The sequence below is a fragment of the Mustela nivalis genome (genome assembly GCF_964662115.1).
Source record: "Mustela nivalis genome assembly, chromosome: 6".
Taxonomy (NCBI): Eukaryota; Metazoa; Chordata; class Mammalia; order Carnivora; family Mustelidae; genus Mustela; species Mustela nivalis.
Window position 1 is genome coordinate 15,733,092 of NC_139025.1, and position 21,425 is coordinate 15,754,516.

Sequence of the window (21,425 nt, forward strand, 5' to 3'; positions counted from 1 at the left end):
ATGTATTAAGGTTTGTTTCATGGCCTATCATATGCTGTATCCTGTAGAACGGTATGTCACTTAACTATAAGACATCATTGTAAAAAAATCTTCTCTGAGTGATTTTTTTTGGTTTTTCATTATGTTTCAGATTGTTGTTATAATGAGAGGATTGCCTGGCAGTGGAAAGACACATGTTGCAAAACTTATTCGAGTGAGTATGGGAAAGCCAAAAAATCCATTGCTTTTGTTCCTTCTTGTATGATATTGATACTGGTATTTCCTATTTGATTCATTCTTATTGGCCCATGTGGGAGATGCTGTCCCATAAACATTTTGTTCCACTTAAATAAATATTTTTGCCTTTGCTTGATTTGAAACCACCAGAAGATTGCATGTTATGTAGCTATGAGAAGGAACTTTGGTTTGAGCATTCATTAATTTATTCTTTGGATTCTCTTTAACTCTCTTGACTACATGATTCTTAGGATAAAGAGGTAGAATTTGGAGGACCCGCACCTAGAGTTCTAAGCTTAGATGATTACTTCATCACTGAAGTGGAAAAAGAAGAAAAAGACCCAGATTCTGGAAAGAAAGTGAAAAAGAAGGTATGGCATATTCCTCTCGGACTGTGCTCTGATTCATTAATAATATTGAGAGGAAAATGTGTTCAGAGAGTAATTGTGTCTTTTTTGAACACAAACGTTAGTACTTAGGTGTTAAGGAAAGACTACAAAGTTTTCTCTATCCAGAGGCTAACCAGGGAAGAGGTTTAGGATGGTTCTTTGTTTTTGCTAACTCCGTATCTCTTGTGGGATGTCTTATTAGGTCATGGAATATGAATACGAAGCTGAGATGGAGGAAACCTACCGCACCAGCATGTTCAAAACTTTCAAAAAGACTCTGGATGACGGCTTTTTCCCCTTTATCATCCTGGATGCCATCAATGACAGAGTTAGACATTTTGACCAGTTTTGGAGTGCAGCAAAAACCAAGGGTTTTGAGGTAAAACAGCTTTAGAGTACTTTATATTATCATGTAAGTGTTACATTTGTTTGCTTAATCACTGTTCATTCTTTCTTAGGTATATTTGGCTGAAATGAGCGCAGATAACCAGACTTGTGGCAAGAGAAATATTCATGGAAGAAAACTTAAAGAAATAAATAAGGTGATTTTTGGAAACAGGAAGTGTTGTATTCTCAGCTTCATTTTGTCTGTATGATCAATGTTGTCTGGAAGTTCTTGTTTATCCTTTTTACTTTCAGAAAATCTTTTCTACCTTCTTTAGCAAATGATTCTTATCCTTTGTATCTAAGTGAAAAAGGTGTGGCGTTCTTCCAGGAACTGGCCTGTTAGACTTCACAGTATTAGTTAAATTTGTCTTAAATGCACAGTTGGTCTTTCTTTGAGTAGTTTCCCAAGATGACTTGACTTCCTGAATCTTTCAATAGATGGCTGACCACTGGGAAACTGCACCTCGTCATATGATGCGTCTGGACATTCGTTCTCTGTTGCAAGATGCTGCTATTGAGGAGGTGAGTGTCCTCTGCCATGAAAGCAGCACAGAAGGGACCTTTTTTGGCAGCTTTTTTTATCTGGGAAAAACTTTAAACTACAGAAAAGTTGCATGAATCATGTAAGAACACCTATACAGCTTTCACTGAGATTTCTGATAATATTTTGCCACATTTTTCTTTATATAGATATATATGTTCTTTTTTTTTTTTTTTTTCATTTAAATTCAATTAATTAACATATAGTGTATTATTAGTTTCAGAGGTAGAGGTCAGTGATTCATCAGTCTTATATAACACTCAGTGCTCATTCCATCAAGTGCTCTCCCTAATACCCATCACCCAGGTACCCCACTCCCCTCAGCAACCCTCAGCTTGTTTCCTGTGATTAAGAGTCTCTGATTAATCACAGGGAACTCTGGGCACCTGGGTGGCTCAGTGGGTTGAGCTGCTGCCTTCGGCTCGGGTCGTGATCTCAGGTCCTGGGATCGAGTCCCGCATCGGGCTCTCTGCTCGGCGGAGAGCCTGCTTCCCTCTCTCTCTCTCTGCCTGCCTCTCCATCTACTTGTGATTTCTCTCTGTCAAATAAATAAATAAAATCTTTAAAAAAAAAAAATCACAGGGAACTCTGATTAAGACTCTCTAATTTCATCTTGTTTTATTTTTCCCTGCTTCCCCTATGCTTCTCTGTTTTGTTTCTTAAATTCCACATATGCGTCATATGATAATTGTCTTTCTCTGATTGACTTATTTCACTAAGCATAATACCCTCTCACTCCATCCATGTTGTTGCAAATGGCAAGATTTCATTCCTTATGACTGAGTAATGTTCCGTTGTTTATATTATACCACATCTTCTTTATCCATTCATCTGTCAGTGGACATCTGGGCTCTTTCCATAGTTTGGCTCTTTCAGGACATTGCTGCTGTAAATATTGGGGTGCAGGTGCCCCTTTGGATCGATCACTACATTTGTATCTTTGGGGTAAATACCTAATAGGGCAGTGGCTGGATCACAGGGTAATTCTATTTTCAACTTTTTGAGGAATTCCATATTGTTTTCCAGAGTGGCTGCACCAGTTTGGGGAAGTTTGCATTCCCACCAACAGTTTAAGAGGGTTTTCTCCACATCCTTGCCAACATCTGTGTTTCCTGACTTGTTAATTTTTTTAGCCATTCTGACTGGTGTGAGGTCCTATCTCATTGTGGTTTTGATTTGTATTGCCCTGATGCCGAGTGATGTGGAGCATTTTTTCAGGTGCCTGTTGGCCATCTGGATGTCATCTTTGCAGAAATGTCTGTTCATGTCTTCTGCCCATTTCTTGACTGGATTATTTGTTCTTTGGGTGTTGAGTTTGGTAAATTATAGATCTTGGATACTAGTCCTTTATCTGATAAGACATTTGCAAATATCTTCTCCCATTCTGTCAGTTGTCTTTTGGTTCTGTTGACTGTTTCCTTTTGCTGTGCAAAAGCTTTTTATCTCAATGAAATCCCAATACTTCATTTTTGGCTTTGTTTCTCTTGCCTTTGGAGGCATGTCTAGCAAGAAGTTACTCTGGCTGAGGTCAGAGAAGTTGCTGCCTGTGTTCTCTAGGATTTTGATGGCTATGACATACATAAATATGTCTTCTTATTCCTACTATTGTTATCACTGTGATTGTAGAACTGTTTGAGAGTTAAGTTGTAAACCTCATAACCCTTAGCCCCTCACCCCTAATACAGTGTTTCAGTATGTATCTCCCAAGAATAAGGGCATTCTCCTACAAAACTAGAAGTCCCAATTATCAAATTCAGGAAATTTAACGTTGATAAAGTATTAAGTAGTACAAATTTCCTGAATTAAATTTCCTGAATTATCTCATGTAATGTCCATATTTACATTTCATTAAATGTTATAATGTGTTTTATAGCAATTTTTAAAAATCCAGGAGACCATCCTTTAATATTAAAAAAATACTTTCTCAGCCATGTCATTGTCTGGAAAGACAAGGAATTTTTGAAGAGTATAGGCCAGTTGTTTTGTAGACTACCCCTCAATTTGGGTTTGTCTGGTTGTTTTCACATGATCCGTTTTAAGTTAAACATTACCAGGAATGCTATGGTGGAATTTACTTTGGTGGAAGTAAATCTTTATCATGAAAAGGAGAGATTTTTCTCTTAATCAGTTGTGTACTTCTGTTTGGTTTGAGCTCGTGTGAATGAGAGTTTTCTATACTTAATGTTGTCATTGTGTTTTTATGTGTTTTTACCTCCCAGTGCCATTCGTCTACCAATTTCCTCTGGTTTCTGCCCCAGCCATTCCAATACATTCTCAGCAAAGATTTACATGAAAATAGAGAATTCTCACTTCTGTTGCCTAATCCTGCAGCCACATATGACTTAGTTGACCATGTCCACCTTCTTGATAACATTTTTCTTTTGGCTCCTGCGAGTCTACTTTCTCCTGGTTTTCCTCATGCGTCTCTGGCCATTCCTTTCAGTCTCCTTTGATGGCTTTTCTTCCTACTCAGTCCTAAATGTTGGAGTTCTTTAGGGCTCTATCTTAGGATCTTATCATTCTGTACATTTGATATAGATAGCTTGGATTGCCACATATGTGCCCTTAATATTAAATTGTGAGGAACCAAATTAATTTTATCAGTATCTTAACACTGGTTATATCTTAGTAGAGGGATTATGGGTGATTTTTATAATTCTACCATTATTTTCCAAATTCCTTACCAAAAACACGTTACTTTAGTACATCTCAAGTTCAGCCTGTCCACTATGTAATTCATCCAAACCTGTTCTTCTTCTGGTATTCTCTTTCTTAGTGATTAGACCCACCAATCACTTGGTAGCTGAAACCTTGACTCGACTCTGTTGTCTTTTGCTCTTTATTCTGTGTTATACAAACTTTCAGCCTTATCCCTCCAGCATGTAGTCAGTCTACAAGTTTTGTCAGTTTTACCTTATAAATACTTTTCTAATCCATCTGCTCTCTATTTGCATCACTACCATTCTGGGCCAAGCTACTATCATCTTATTTTTCACGATACCCTTTCTTACATTTTGAAATTTGAATCATACACATGTTTTACTGGATTGGAGAAATACTTGCTAGAGGTTTTTAAGAGAAATCCTGGTAATCACAGGCATTCAAAACAGGTAATCATCAACTTAGCATATATTATTATATTCAACTTAATAGGAAATTATAAAGATGGATATCCTGGTAAAATGAAAGGCAGGACTGTCATTCTCTCTTTTTATAAATTCTGTTTCAAACTGTAGGGTTTTAAAATTAGGATGTAACAGTGATTCTGTGCTGCCCTGCTTTGGGCACCTTTGCTGTTTCAGATCTCACTGAGGGACTCAACATTTTCCTAAATGTTAACTCATCTTTTTTTTTTTTTTTTTTAAATTATTATTGGGGTGGTGTAGGTAGAGATGGAGGATTTTGATGCAAATATCGAAGAACAGAAGGAAGAAAAGAAAGATGCAGAGGAAGAGGAAAGCGAACTGGTAGGAGACAGACCAACCACTTTGAACAAAGTGTCTCTATTAAAATTTTTAAGGGTTTAATCTCAGATCTATGGTCAGATTCCTACTGTTGATTTATACCTTAATGGTAGAAATTTCTATAATCATCTTCAAGGAGACTTCTGGTACTTTTTCTTTTTCCCCTGATCAGAAGAACCCCCTACTGTATTGTTACATGAAAATTTTAAGAATGCTAAGAAACTTACCCTGTACTCACTCATCTACTTGTGGGTGGCTTTAGGGAAGTCTACTTTTTAAAAAAAATTATATATGAAAGGGCATTCTCACATTCCAGCAGATATGTGGTACAGCCTATCCAACGTATGCATAATTGTCTCTTCTTTGCTACGAGATTTCAAAATTGAGCTTCTGTCAACTGAGGCAGAAGAACTTCTAGAATGAGAAGGCAGAGGGTTGCCACTGACTGCTGAATTTGTTCTTCTGCATTTTATCCTTTTCAGTGATGGGGAAAATGATTTGAGTGTGTAGGCAATGCATTTTATTGAGGCTTATTAGAGGCTTCCGTAGTGTGAGTTCAAAGTTCCCGTGTACCTACTGTAAATGCTTTTGATCACACCTCTGTAGAGATGTTTGCCTTACCCTGTCATTGAAAAATATGCGACCTGTAGAATTATGTTACTTTTCAGTGTTTGCTAATGAGGCACAGAGATTAGCAATGTCTTGAAACAGTGTTGGCTTTTTAAATTCAAAATATTATTTGGTTTATTTATTACATCAGCCCTTGCTAAAGCTGCTTCTCATACTCTTCTGGAAATGTACAAAGTGAGAACCCTGATTCTTACCCCTAGAGAATATAGACTCTCTAAGGAGTGGTCCCATCAATCCCGTGTGTGATACAGAGGACTTTGAAAAGAAACTGTGTGTGCATAGAGATGGTGTCAACCTCTACATTCCTAGATTTCATATGCGGATTAAAAAATAAGCTTTAAAGTTAATTGCATTTGAGTCTCAGTATGTTTTTTCTTTAAACAAAATATTTTTCTTAATTAGGTTGGTTTTTTGACATATATGATCTAAAACTTAGGCAGGAAGTTCATTTATTAAAGGCCCACGTTGTTGTGGAATATGGCTAATGACCTGTGGCTACTTGCAGCGTGTGTCCTAGAAGGTGATCATGTGATAAATCTATAATGCTAGCTTTCTGAAGCTCCGTCTTCCTTTTGTGGAGATTTCAGTTCAGGATATGGTTCGTAACATCTGACTTGTCTAAGTGTAGGTCAAAGCTCAAAACTTTTAATTGAATGTACTATTTATTTTGAAAAGTGAAACACGCTGTAATACTCTATTATTACATCAAAAAACATGGCAAGGAAGTCTTAGAACTCTACCCTGCTGGACTATCTCTTTTATTTCCAAGTGGCCTAACATTTCAACCAGTGAGACGATGATACAATTTTAAGGAAGAACAGGGCGGTTCCAGCAGGAGGAAATTAATATGCTCATTTTGCATATCTTTATATTCTAAAACTTCTCTTAACCCATTCAAAAATGCCAAATCCAGATCTTCTGCTATTGGGTTCTATTCCAAAAGTAAAAGATTCTTGGAGAATTTTAACCAAAGGGTTAAGAGCAAGTCTCATGTGTTGGACCATTTTAGTGGAATTCTCAATAAACTTTGCATTTTCTGCTTTGTACTAATCACTGCAACTGGGCAAAATCCAACCTTTTCTTGGTTAAGAGAATCCTTTTGGGGGATCACTGGTATGATATTTTTCCTTCTTTAGTACTTCAGTGAACCAAGTAGATATGATTCACAATCTATAAATATGTTATTCTAGTGATGCTTAAGGTTTTCAGGTGATTTCTGAGATATGACTTGTACAGATCGCATCAGTACTTTTAGCGCCAATCACATCAGCATAGCTTTGTCTTGATTTGTTCTAGAAATGCATTTGGGGAAGATGGTATGATTTATAATCTGAAGTACTACCTAATAAGTGAAAGTGAATTATTAGTCGGGCTTAAAGACCAGAGAAGTACCACACCTGTAGGTGTCCTGGAAGAACTATAATGCTCCAGTACTCAGACACAGCAGCTGTTGTCATGAAGTGTCAGCATCCTTTCCAGCCTACCTTTGTGTCAGTCTGCTCCATGAACTTGAATATTCCCAAGAGTAGAGATACTAATTCTTAAAAGAAGATGCTGACACCTGTGATGATTCTGTTCTATTTAATAAGCCCTAATACTAAAGTTCTGTATGTTAGGATCTAATAGAGAACAGAGTCCAAGAAAAGGAAAAGAGGAATCACAACCGTACACTTGCTAGGTGAATAAGCAGAAAGGATTACTATATAGTAAATTAGGTATATTGGGAAATTTGAAAATCTTACAGGACATTGTGTGAAATAAACCACCCAGGGTTTTGTTTGTTTGTTTTTTGTTTTTTGGGTTTTTTTTACTAAATAAAATATAAATACCTGTGGGGATTTCTGGTTTTTTGTATATTAGGAAAATGTCATTTTAAAAGACATTGAAAATAATAATCTAGGTTCCAACCATGAAAAAGAAATGCTCTCACGTTGATTCAGTAAAAACCAGCCTTTGTAAAATCTAACCAGTAAATGGGTTGAGTCATTTTTAAATGAAGTTGGAACTTCGTAGTTGTGTTCAGTGATACCATGTTTTCTTCTTTCAAGTACTGAAACTTACACTGTGATATAAAGTAGCTGTCTCGAAGAACACTCTTTGTACCATCACTTGAGAACCACAGTTGTATTTAGAAAATAAGCTAGCTAGTTATTATAAATGCTCTGCTACTCTGAGTGGTATTAATACTAGTGCAGTAACGACCGTACGTTCTCACCATATTTGCTGTCCAGCTGTTGTTCGGACTACAACTGTGTGTCCCGAACTGTAGCTGCCTCAAAGCGCCTTCATGATACTATTTTGAAGTGACTACTCTGAAATCTGGGCAGTAAAGTTGGGTGAATTGAGTAATTCAGTTTCTTCAGAGATAATGAGACTGTGTGTTCCCTAAGGAGATATATATATATATATATATATACATACATATATATATAAAACTAGTGAGTGGAAACTGAATCCGATCCCAGTTTTAATGCTTTTCCAGTTCAACAGTGATATGCATGTATGTGTCTCTTTCTAACCCTTCGAGCTTCTCTCTGTGTGCGATTTAGGGTTACATTCCGAAAAGCAAATGGGAGATGGACACATCTGAGGCCAAGCTAGGTGGGTATCTCCTTTTTCCTGTTTTTATATGTGATACCTGATGGTAATGGTCATAGATCTTTCTGCTGTAAGAACAAACTTCCCCAAATTTCTGCTTTAAACCAAGATTTTTGGCCTACCTTACATCCTCAATTTTGCTAGCTTTCAGTTTAATTAGTTTCATCTTGTGACAGTGAAAAAAGAAGTGTATTTAGAAGAATCGCCTTCACTGTCACTTCAAGATTTTAGAGTAAGGGGAAGTATGAATTTAGCAATAAAATACTGTCACTTCTAAAATCTGTTCTGTTATATTAATCAGAAATGTTAGCGCTGATGAGATTTCTGCTTTTTTAAAAGAGTATTTAACTGCAGTCCAAAGCTGAACCTGATGATGAATACTTTGGGAAATAATAGTAGTAATAATAATAAATATTGAAGTTTAAACATTCCTTAAAAGGCAGTTATTTTCCTTGTATAATAAATAGAGTTTCTGGGTGGGGGGAGGTAGATATGTGATTCAGGTTTTTGAGGAACCTACTTTATAAGATTCTTACCTTCAACTTGTTTTTAGTGGCAGATTACAAGGTAAACTGGTTAAAATTACTGTCTAAATCAAAAGTTGGAGTTGCTTAATGTGAGGTTGTCTGTCAAATAGAAAATCAAGCATATCCAGTGGATTTTCTTCCAGTATTTCATGGTAATAACTGCAAAACATTTTTTCTTTTCTTTTTTTTCCACTTCACTTAAAGAGAATCATTTATCACATTGATTAAGATGTATTAATAAATAATCTTAAAAAATGAGATAAGGGCTTTCTGGAAGATTGACCTTTCTAATGTATGAAGTGTAACTGTCAGTCTCTGCGTTTCTCTTCTAGTATCATGGTGTTACTCCAAAACTGAAGTAACCATCTAAATATCTTAAGTTCATAGAACAAATCTGAGTCATTTAGCTGCTTCACTGTTTGGGATACATTGTGTTTCTGATGTAAGAGGAGTGCATTTTACACAAGTTGCATACGTTTCTGCCTTTTATTTTGCCCAACTGATCATGTTAGCAATTGATGTTCACTAGGTCCTATGTAAAAGGTAGTTCCGTAAACTTTAGTATTACTCCGTTATTGGGATAGGCGCTTTGATATAAAGTCCAGGATTTTTTTTTTTATTAATGTGTGACAGGTGAAAATTATGTGTGCGTACTGACATATTCTTAAACTAGTCTTCCCTCTTTGGGAAATCTTTGTCAGTGATCTCTTCCTCTAAACTTTTAAAGCATTTATAAATATTTAAATGCAATTAAATATGTAGAAAAATAATCATCACAAACTACTTTCTAAATAATAATGCTTTAGATCTGCTTATTTTGATATTAAATTAAGTCTGTTTGAAGTTCTGTACTGTACTTTGAGAATAACCTATAAGACTGCAAGATCATTTCCTTCTTCTGGTTCTCTAAATAGCAATTACCTTTTGGGGCAAAAAGATCATAAATAAAGAGACAAGAGGATTGTAAAAGTGATCAATATTTTAACTAAGCATATAATATTCAGAGGCATTGTGTAATATATGATCTATGATAATGCTTTTTTAAACTTGAGCCAGTCCATTTTCTATTCTTCTTTCTAATTTCTAAAGAGAAAGGTTATTGGAATTTAGCTGTGATGAATATTCAAGAAAATATGATATTAAACTTGGTATTGATTTTGGAAAAAATCCTGGCCTGTCTACCATTTGCTTCTCAGAAAATACATTTTATACAAATTCAGTTCATCTTAAAGAAAGACTGTTAGGCAGTTAATTCCAGAAATGGATTTGTTAAATAGACATTTCAGTTAAAGGCACTGCAGGTCCAATAAGAATTCAGAACATAAATCCACCATGTTTGCTGCTGCTGCTGTTTTAGTAAAGAGTGACAGTGATGTTTTATGTAATGACTCACATCTTGTACCACTCTGTTACCTTAAGAGCCAGTCTCCCCGTGGAGGAAGGCAGATTGAGTGTGAGCATTCTTGAAAGTGCTGGCTTCTTTGAGATTGGTCCATGTAGCCAAATGAAACAAAGATTCTTCCCTAAAACATGAGGCTTTTCATCTAGGAATTAACCTATTTATGGTGCCTTCTTTAGCATAACAAACTCAATAGACTGATTAACAGGTCCAATTAATTTTTGTGAGTACTCTACCAACATTCTTGAATTACTTTGGGTAACATGATCATGCGAGATGGAAACATACTAAGCTTCATCGGTGTCACACACGAGCCAGAAGAGCTGCATCTGTATCGGGGGAATTTTGATTCACAAATGAGTCTGCCAATGAGAAAGGACTCGTTCACCTTTCGTGCAGCTGGTTCATTCTCATTACGGATTCTTGATCTTTGTTCATTAGGTACAGCATGCAGTTCAGCTGATGTTTAAGTGTTAAATCAGGAGTGGCGTAATTTTAGAAAGATTCAGAACCGGCCTGAAATGCACGGGTGTGGTGGAGTCGTAACGACTGCCTGTGGCCCGCTCCAGTTGCCCCTGACTGGCTCCTTCTCAGCTGGGGCACAGGCACCCTCATACAAGGGTGGGTATTACGTGCCACCTCAGATGCTCGGATTCGGCACTGAAGCTACTTATATTCCGACGATACAGCTTTGGTTTCTCCAACTGTGAGAAACCAAGAGAAGGTCTGAGAGTGTTATCCTATTATAGGTTTCTCCATACCAAGTACTTTTGCTTTCCTCATCTGTCATTTGTCGCTGCTTATCGGTTATTGTGTATTAGCCTTCTACGTGTCAGGCAGATTCATCTGTTCACAGTTGGAATGCACTTATTCATATAGGCACATAACCCTCGTATGTTTACCATGAATGAATTTTCAGAAACACCATTTATATTTAGAAAATGCATAGATGTATTTACAAAAATTTTCTGTCGTGCTATATAATATATACTGTTCTGAAGATGTGGGAAAATTCTGTGACCTGCCAAGTTGGATGTTTAGACCTTCATCTTCATCTTAAAACTTCATCTTTTGAAATTTAGACCTCTGAAAGTCATTAGTATGGGTTATGGGACACCAGCCGTCTTCTGTAATTAACACCCCAGATTCCTCTTCCCTCACCTTATGCCATACATCTGTGTGTTTGGGTTTCCAGGATGCCATGTGGAAGAGGTATGAACCTTTCTTCATCCCAAGAAGGAAGCTTTAAACATGCTGTGCACAATGAAATTTCCAATTAAACATTACAAACAAAGGTGTTCAGACTAGAAGTACATGCTCTTCTGATCTTCCATGTTGCAAATATGGGACTCCTGGTCTGTAACTCCTGTCACTTACCCGGTGTCTGAGGAAACGTTCTTGCAGTTTTCACCCTTGCCCTTCTGCATTGCTGCCTTGGCCATGCTCTATTCTTGGAATTCAGATATGAATTTTTTTTTCTTTTTAAGTATGTTAATGTCAAAGTTAATCTTAAGTTTGGAAATCGTCTGAGGTTTATTTATTAAGTGTGTTAGAGCTTCCTACTCTTCTAGTAATACTGTATACTGTTGAACTAGAACAGTTTTATTGTTTGTGGGACTTCATTGGTTTTCTAATACCATAATCTGTGTCCCTGAGCAGTCAAGGGATCACTTTAAGAATTTGTATTCTACGGCCTGTCATACCCGTGAAGATAGAGCCATTTGGTACAGCATGTGATTTACAGAAGAGATCAGGAAACCGTTTCTGTTGAACTCATTCATGTTAAAGTTTTTCCAAAGTGATATGATAAAAAATTTATTGAGTTTTGTAAAGTGTTATAGTTTGCTTGCAGATTTTTCAGAATACTGCTTTTATGGGGGAGGGTTTTAGGAAATAAAAGCTTTGCCAAGTATGCGAAATCTTACTGGTTTTTTAAGCCTGTATGGTGTGGTACAGTTAGTTGTGTGTGAATCTTTTACATTTGAAGCACAAACTCACCCTCTTTTCCTGCCACTGCTTCCATTGTATTTTCCTTTTCATATCAAGTTCTCTCCAACTTGGTGCCTAACAAATTTTTTATCATATATACACTCTGCACCCTTTATGGAGTTTAATGAAGTATGGTTACTGTGTATTTCTGACGTTTTTCGGTTTTCTTTTATTGACTTTCTTAATAATAGTATGTGTATGTAATCACAGATTATTCAAGAGTTTAGTACTTCAATGTAGCTAAAAATATAAATAACTCGTAATACTTCACATAGGGAATTCAAAATCAGTGTTAACAACCAATTAAAAATGACTACACATTTTCATTGCGTGTACTTGAACACACCTAAACTCATGTCTCAGAATTTCTGGATCCTCTATCTCTCTTCTTTTAATTGGTTACAGTTTGGGGCCCTTGGGAAACCTAGCCCTCTCAGATTGAGGATTCAGAAAGAAAATTTAGATCTGGTCACTTTGGCGGACTAACTCTTAGCCTCAGAATGGTCAGTAGCACTTCACAGCATAACCAAAGAATGTGGTGATTCATACAATCAGCTTACTCAGAAACAATAACTCATGGGGAATCCTTGATCACTGGTCAAAATCCCAAGGAACTATTAATCGAAAACCTTTTTAAACATTAGCTTGGCTCATTAAGTTGTTGGTACTACCTACTTTTCATAAGACACGGTATCACACATGATTACAGATCAAATGGGTGGTGTTATTGCGTTAAAGGGGAAAAAAAAAAAAAAAGAGTAGAAGAAATAGCTTTTAGAAAAACCTGTCTCCGCATTTTCCTTCAGAACACAAGAGCTGAAGTGTGATTTGGTGGGGTGGGAGGCCAGGAGACAAGTGACTTTTCTTGCCCTGCCCGTGTTTGTTACTTAAACCAACTTTGTAATGTAATGCCTGCCAGTGAGAACACCAGATAAACAATGGAATTTGCCCAGAACTGTTACCTCGGCCAAGAAGATAGTTTGGATCTGCAAGCGATGCTGCTCTCAAAAATGTGGCCCTGCCCTCTGACAGTGTTCCAGACTTCTTTTCCTTTGTTTGTGTGTTGTGTGCAAACTCACACTCCTCCTTAATGCTGCGGCTCTGTGTTTGTCCCTCAGACAAGTTGGATGGCTTGAGAACTGGTACTAAAAGGAAACGTGACTGGGAGGCAATTGCCAGCAGAATGGAGGATTATCTTCAGCTCCCTGATGATTATGACACTCGTGCTTCTGAACCTGGGAAGAAGAGGGTAAGAGACTTTGTCAATAATTGCCATTAGGTGAAGGGCTCCTTTAGGCAGCTGGTTCTAGAAGGTTATAGGCAGATAAGAATATGAATACTGTTTTTTAGAGTGATTTAATTGATACTATATCATATTACAGATCAAAAGAAGGAGTCAGACCTTACAAATTATCAGGTTAAAATGCACAGGTAACTTTAAAAATGGGGAACAGAATCTCATGGCCAGCACATTGTCAATCTTAACGGAATTTGAAGTGGCCACTTGTGCTGTTTTGTCCTGGGGCACAATAGCCAGGTGCAGAGGAGAGTGTTGAAGAGAATCTGTGGAGTTCTTGATTTATTTATTTATGTGAGAGAAAGTGAGTACAGGGGAGGGAGGGGCAGAGGGAAGAGAGAGGATCTCAAGAAGACTCCCTGCTGAGCACAGAGGGGCTCCCATGACCACGAGAGGCTTGATCCCACGACCATCAGGTCATAACCTGCGCTGACATCAGGAGTGAGATGCTTAACCATCTGAGCCGCCCAGATTTCCTAGTGGGTTAGATATAGAGGGTCCAGGAGTGGTTGGAAGCAAAGGTGAATCTTCAGGGTTCTGGCCATAAGCACGCCATGTGTGTGGTGCCATTTACTGAGTCAGAGAAAACCAGGGGAGTCCAGTTTGAGACTAAAAAACGAGGTCAGTGCGGGACCATTTAAGTTAGAAATGATAGTAAGACCAGGACCTCAAAATTTAGAAATTCGCGTGGAGGTGAATGTTTCAAGAAGTAGAGAGTCATTAATTCTTAAATGATACAGAGAAGGCAAGTAAATTGGGAACAGAGAAATGGCTATTAGATTTGGCAACATGGAGATCACTGATTGATCAGTAATCAGTCAAGTTTTCTTAGAGAGTTAAAGGGCACCAAGCCCTTTAGGGCTTTTAACTTTAACTCTCTTCTTTAGCAGACTAAAGAAGTACTAGGATATGAACTGTAGAACAGCAAATAGAGACACCTTTTTGATGAAGTTTGTAATGAAAAGGAGCAGAGAAATGTAACCAAAACATCATACAGACATTAAATTTAGGAAAAGTGACCTTTGTGTATATCTTTTAAAACAAAATTAACAAAGTAAAAAATCATATTATATATGATCTGGATAAGCCTTTTCTAGCTAATATGTCTTGGTCTTCCTATTTTAAGTATATACAGACCTACCATTCTTTTTAAATAGCTTCCTAATGTTTGGTTGTACAGTTATCAGGTCCCTTACTGGTGGATACTTAGCTGTTTTCACTGTATTGTTAATGTAAATACTATGGGGAAAGTTGTGGTGCATATGTTTTTGGCATCGTTTTGAAAGTATATCCCTAGGGTAGATAGCACTAAAGCTGCAATCTTCTGTCAGTTTGACAAATACTGTGAGCTCTCTTTCCAAAAAGATTACATCTGTTCATACACCCACATGTAAGTAAATGCCTGTTTTTCCACACTTACACTGAAGGTGCTATTATCAGACTTTTAAACTTTTGACAATTTGATAGGTAAGACAAAAATGGCATCTGCATTTCCTTAATTAAGATGACGTTGTGTGTCATTTCTTTATCTTTACACATCGTTTCTTTTTTATGGATTTCTGCAGTACTTTTAATATTGAAAGAGTATTTATTGTAAGAGAATAAAAATGCCAGTAACACTTCATTATATTGGATAACATTACAAAGAACTCCAGTTTTCCAAGCTCTTTTAAATAGTTCAGATGGCCCCTAGGCCCACCCATGTCCATGTAACTGGAAAGGAGGGAAAACAGAGATTAGGGGCCTACTGTGTGCCTCACTCCATCCAGGCACTACCTGTGTTGATTCCTCCTATTCCAGTTTTAAAGTTGGAGCAATAGAATTAGAAATAGCTCAGGGCGCCTGGGTGGCTCAGTCCGTTAAGCGTCTGCCTTTGGCTCAGGTCAGGATCCCAGGGTCCTGGGATCAAGTCCTGCATCAGGCTCCTTGCTCAACAGGGAGCTTGCTTCTCTCTCTGTCAGCTTCTATCTCTGCTTGTGTTCTCTCTCTCTCTGACAAATAAATGAATTTAAAAAAATTTAGAAACTCCCTTTGGAGGGAAAAAAAAAAAGAATTAGAAATAGCCCCTCCTTGGGAATAATAGTTGAGTTAACAATGAATAATTTCAAATGACAAATATTTTCTCTGGTTTATTTTTAGTCAAATAACTATTACTCTATGGAGTATGTGATCCCATGTAATTTACTGTGTAAGCTGGGTAAACAAAGAGTATTAGGCTGTGCATATCCTAGTTGGTTTTTTAAGTTTTTATTTTAATTCCAGTTAGTTAACATGCCATGTTATACTAGTTTTAGAAGTGTACAATGTAGTAATTCAGTACTTCCATTCAGCAGCTGGTGCTCACCATGACAAGTGCACTCCTTAATCCCCATGGACGATTTCACCCCTTCCCCCCACCCCCCATCACCTCCCCTCTGGTAATCCTCAGTTTGTCCTTTATACTTGAAAGTCTGTTTCTTTTTTTCTTTTTTTCTTTTTTTTAAGATTTTATTTATTTATTTATTTATTTGAGAGAGAGAGAGAGAAAGAGCATAAGTAGGGTGGGGGCAGAGAAAGAGGGAGAGAATCTCAAGCAGACTCTGCACTGAGCGTAGAGCCCAAAACAGGGCTTGATCTCAGGACCCATTAGATCATGACCCAAACCCAAACCAAGGGTCGGGTACTCAACTGACTGAGCCACCCAGGTGCTCTAAGAGTCTTTTTTTTCAACTTTTCTCTCTCTCTGTCTTTTTTCCCCTTTGATCATTTGTTTCTTAAATTCCACATATGAGTAAAACCGTATAATATCTGTCTTTCTCTGACTTACTTATTTTGCTTAGCATTATTTACATACACACCCCCCCCCCCATATCTTTATCCACTCCTTAATCAGTGGACACTTAGGCTGCTTGCATAATTTGGTTATTGTAAATAATGCTTTTGTAAACATAGAAGTACATGTATCCCTTTGAATTAGTGTTTTTATATTCTTTGGATAAATACCCAGTAGTGCAATTGCTAGATTAAAGGGTAGTTGTATTTTTAACTTTGGAGGAACCTCCATACTGTTTTTCACAGTGGCTGCGCCAGCTTGCGTTCCCACCAATAGTGTGTAAGTGTTCCTCTTTCTCCACATCCTTGCCAACACCTGCTGTTTCTTGTGCTGTTGATTTTAGCCATTCTGATGGGTTTGAGGTGATATCTCATTATAGTTTTTTTTTTAAGATTTTATTTATTTATTTGAGAGAGAGACAGTGAGAGAGAGCATGAGAGTTGAGAAGGTCAGAGGGAGAAGCAGACTCCCCGTGGAGCTGGGAGCCTGATGCGGGCTTGATCCTAGGACTCCAGGACCGTGACCTGAGCCGAAGGCAGTTGCTTAACTAACTGAGCCACCCAGGCGCCCTCACTATAGTTTTGATTTGCATTTCCCTTGATGATAAGTGATGATGAGCATCTTTTCATGTGTCTGTTGGCCATCTTGTGTGTCTTTGGAGAAATGTCTGTTCATATCTTCTGCCCATGTTTTAATTGGATTATTTGGTTTTTGGTTCTTGAGTTTTATCAGTTTATCAGTTTTATCAGTATGTGGATACTAACCCATTATTGGATATGTCATTTGCAAATATCTTCTTCCATTCCATAAGTTGTCTTTTAGTTTTGTTGATTGTTTCCTTTGCTGTGCAGAAACTTTTTGTTTTAAAGTAGTCCCAGTAGTTTATTTTTGCTCTTGTTTCCCTTGCCTTAGAAGACCAGGAAGAGGTTACTATAGCCCGTGTCATAGAAGTTACTGTGTGTGTTCTCTTTTAGGATTTTTGTGGTTTCTAGTCTCACATTTAGATCTTTAATTCATTTTGAATTTATTTTTGTGTATGAAACATGGTCCAGTTTCTTTCTTTTACATGGTGCTATCCAGTTTTTCCAACACCATTTGTTGAGGAGACTTTTTCCCATTAGATATTCTTTCCTGCTTTGTTGAAGATTAGTTGACCATATTAATGGTCAACTTAAGTTGACCGTTATAAATGGTAAGTAGGTAGGTAGATTCATTTCTGGGTTTTCTATTCTGTTCATTGATCTGTGTGTCTGTTTTTGTGCCAGTACCATACGTTTTCAATTACTGCAGCTTTAATTTAACTTGAAGTCCAGAATTGTGATGCCTCCAGCTTTGCTTTGCTTTTTCAAGATTGCTTTGGCTATTTGGGATCTTTTGTGGTTCCATACACATTTTAGAATTGTTGTTCTAGTTCTGAGAAAAATGATGTTGAGATTTTGATAGGGATTGCATTAAATGTGTAGATTGCTTAGGATAGAGTATAGACATTTTAACAAGATTTGTTCTTTTTTTTTTTTTTTAAAGATTTTATTTATTTATTTGACAGAGAGAAATCACAAGTAGATGGAGAGGCGGGCAGAGAGAAAGAGAGGGAAGCAGGCTCCCTGCTGAGCAGAGAGCCCGATGCGGGACTCGATCCCAGGACCCTGAGATCATGACCTGAGCCGAAGGCAGCGGCTTAACCCACTGAGCCACCCAGGCGCCCCAAGATTTGTTCTTTGAATCCATTAGAATGGGATGTCTTCCCATTTCTTTGTGTCATCTTCAGTTTCTTTCATCAGTGTTTTATAGTTTTCAGAGTACGGGTCTTTCACTTCTTTGGCTAGGTTTATTCCTGGGTATCTTTTTGGTGCAGTTGTAAATGGGATTGTTTTCTTAATTTCTTTTGCTGCAATTTCATTATTGGTTTATAGAAGTGTAGAAGATTTCTGCACATTGATTTTTGTATCCTGTGACTTTGCTAAATTCGTGTAGCAGTTTTTCGGTGGAGTCTTTCAGATTTTCTTTATGTAGTATCATGTCTGCAAATAGGGAAAGTTTTACAAATGCTTACTTACTGACTTAGATGCCTTTTTTTCCTTTTTGTTGTCTGATTGCTGTGCCTAGGACTTCTAGAACTATGTTGAGTAAAAGTAGTGAGAGTGAATATCCTTGTTTTGTTTCTGTCCTCTCCGTTTTTTCCCATTAAGGATGATACGGGCTGTGGTTTTTTTCATATATGGCCTTTATTATGTTGAGTTGTGTTCCCTCTAAACCTAATTTGTTGAGGGTTTCTATCATAAATGGATGTTGTACTTTTGTCAAATGCTTTTTCTCCATCTGTTGAAATGATCATATGGTTCTTTTCCTTTATCTTATTGATGTCACATTGATTGATGTGCAAATGTGAATTACCCTGGAAACCCAGGAATAAATCCCACTTGATTGTGGTGAATGATTTTTTCTAATGTGTTGCTGGATTCAGTTTGCTAGTATTTTGTTGAGAATTTTACATCTACATTCATCAGGGATATTGGGCTATAGATCTCTTTTTTAGTGGTGTCTTTCTCTGGTTTTGTTAAGAGAATAATGCTGCCTCATAGGATGAATATGGAAGTTTTCCTTTTCTGTTTTTTGGAATAGTTTGAGAAGAATAGCTATTAACTCTTTCTTTAAGTGTTTGGTAGAATTTGCCCGTGAAGCCATCTGGTCCTGGACTTTTGTTTGTTGGCAGTTTTTTTATTCCTGATTCCATTTCTTTGCTGGTTTTCAGTCTGTTCAATTTTTCTATTTCTTACTGTTTCAGTTTTGGTAGTTTGTTTGTTTCTAGGAATTTATCTACTTCCTCTAGGTTGTCTGGGTTTGTTGGCATATAGTTTTTCATAATACTCACGTATAATTGTTTGTATTTCTGTTGTGTTGGTTTTTATTTCTCCTCTCTCATTTGTGATTTTGAGTCCTTTCTCTTTTTTACTTGGTAAGGCTGGCTGGAGGTTTATCGATTTAATTGATACTGATTGATATTGAACTAGTTCCTGGTTTCATTGGTCTGTTCTATTGTTTTTTTAGTTTCTGTATCACTTATTTCTGTTCTCATGTTTATTATTTCCTTTCTTCTTCTGGTTTTACGTTTTGTTTGTTCTTTTTTTCCTAGCTCCTTTAGGTGTCAGATTAAGTTGTTTGAGGTTTTTCTTCTTGAGGTATGCCTATAATATTTTATACTTCTCTCTTAGAACCGCTTCTGCTGCATCCCAGAGGTTTTGGTCTGTTGTATTTTCATTTTCATTAGTTTCCATGTACTTTTTAAATTTCTTCTTTTATTTCCTATTTGACCCATTCATTCACAGTAGCACATTATTTAACCTCCACATATCTGTGCTCTTTCCAGATTTTTTCCTGTGGTTGACTTTTAGTTTCATAGCATTGTGGTCAGAAAAGATGAATGGTATGACTTTCATCTTGAATTTGTTGAGGCTTGTTTTGTGGGCTAAATATGTGGTCTCTTCTGGAGAATGTTCCATATGTACTTGAAAAGAATGTGTTCTGCTATTCTAGGCTGGAATGTTCTGAATATGTCTGTTAAATCCATCTGTTCCAAAGTGTCATTCAAAGCCACTGTTTCCTTGTTGATTTTCTGTTTAGATGATCTATTGATAAGAGGGGTGTTAAAGTACCCTACTATTACTGTATTATTGATTAGTTCCTTTAGTGTTATTAACTGTTTTATGTATTGAGGTGTTCCCTTGTTGGGTGTGTAAATATTTACAGTTGTTATATCTTGTTGGATTGTCTCTTTCGTTGTTATTATTAGGTCCTTCTTTATCTCTTGTTTCAGTCGTTGGGTTTTTTGGTTTTTGTTTTTAAAGATTTTATTTATTTATTTGACAGAGATCACAAGTAGGCAGAGAGGCAGGCAGAGAGAGAGAGAGAGGAGGAAGCAGGCTCCCTGCTAAGCGGAGAGCCCGATGTGGGCCTCGATCCCAGTACCCTGGGATCTTGACCTGAGCAGAAGGCAGAGTCTTTAACCCACTGAGCCACTGAGGTGCCCCTACAATCTTTGTTTTAAAGTATTTTGTCCAATGTAAGTATTGCTACTCTGGCTTTCTTTTGACATCCATTTGCAGGATAGATATTTCTCTATCCCCTCATTTTCGATCTGCAGGTATCTTTAGGTCTAAAATGAGTCTCTTATAGGCAGCATATAGATGGGTCTCATTTTTTTTTTAATCTATCCCATCACCATATGTCTTTTGATTGGAGCATTTAGTCCATTTACATTCAGTATAATTATTGACAAATATGTTTTCATTGTCATTTTATTATGTTTTATGGTTGTTTCTGAAGGTATTCTCTGATCCTTTCTTGTCTTTCTCTCATGGTTTGCTGATTTTCTTTAGTGATGTATTTGATTTCATTCTCCTCATTCTTTGCATATTTATTAGTGGTTTTTGATATATGGTTATCTTTAGGTTTGCTTATAACCTCTTCTGCATGTAGCAGTCTATATAGTCATTTAAGTTTGAACTTACTCTTTTTGCCTTTCCTCCCCACATTTTAAGTATATGTTATAATATTATACATCTTTTTATTTTGTGAGTTCCTTGACTGGTTTTTTTAAAGATTTTATTTATTTATTTACTTGAGAGAGAGAGAGAATGAGAGCAAGAACATGAGCAGGGAAGGGGCAGAGAGAGCAGCAGACCCCCTGCTGAGCAAGGAGCCCAATGCAGGACTTGATCCTGGGACTCCAGGATCATGAGCTGAGCTGAAAGCAGTTGCTCAACCAACTGAGCTACCCAGGCGCCCCACCTTGACTGATTTTTTAACAGAAATATTAATTTTTATTGCTTTTGTGTTTCTTACCTTTATACTGTGACTTTTGCTCTCCTTTCCAGTCAGAGTCCCCTTTAATATTTCTTGTAGGGCTGGTTTACTGATCATGAACTCCCTTGTTTTTTGTTTGTCTCTATCTCTCTTTTCTGAATGATAGCCTTACTAAATAGTGTATTCTCTGCAGCAGATTTTCCCCATTTAGCACTTTGAATATATCATGCCACTGTCTTCTGGCTTGGAAGTTATCTGCTGAAAAATCTCCTGCTAACCTTATGAGTTTTCCCTTGTAAGTTACTGCCTTCTTTTGTCTTGTTCCTTTTAAGACTTTTTCTTTATTATTATATTTTGCCAGTTTAATTACAAT

General features: G+C 37.0%; 2 protein-coding genes across 5 annotated transcripts in view; one reads left to right on the forward strand and one right to left on the reverse strand.

Annotated features, from left to right (window-relative positions):
• The window catches only part of LOC309866087 (acylphosphatase-1), a 372,899-nt gene that overhangs the window by 136,552 nt on the left and 214,922 nt on the right, over positions 1-21,425 (reverse strand). The window lies entirely within an intron of this gene.
• The window catches only part of YLPM1 (YLP motif containing 1), a 75,863-nt gene that overhangs the window by 47,524 nt on the left and 6,914 nt on the right, over positions 1-21,425 (forward strand). For 2 of the 4 annotated variants that reach the window (XM_082733371.1, XM_082733372.1), the window contains 8 exons: positions 131-193; positions 468-587; positions 808-984; positions 1,064-1,147; positions 1,431-1,514; positions 4,920-5,000; positions 8,177-8,228; positions 13,259-13,389. In XM_082733371.1, the coding sequence (XP_082589497.1) occupies positions 131-193; positions 468-587; positions 808-984; positions 1,064-1,147; positions 1,431-1,514; positions 4,920-5,000; positions 8,177-8,228; positions 13,259-13,389 (792 nt within the window). The remainder of the gene's footprint in view (positions 1-130; positions 194-467; positions 588-807; positions 985-1,063; positions 1,148-1,430; positions 1,515-4,919; positions 5,001-8,176; positions 8,229-13,258; positions 13,390-21,425) is intronic. The other 2 variants (XR_014312411.1, XR_014312412.1) reach the window with 1 other exon arrangement.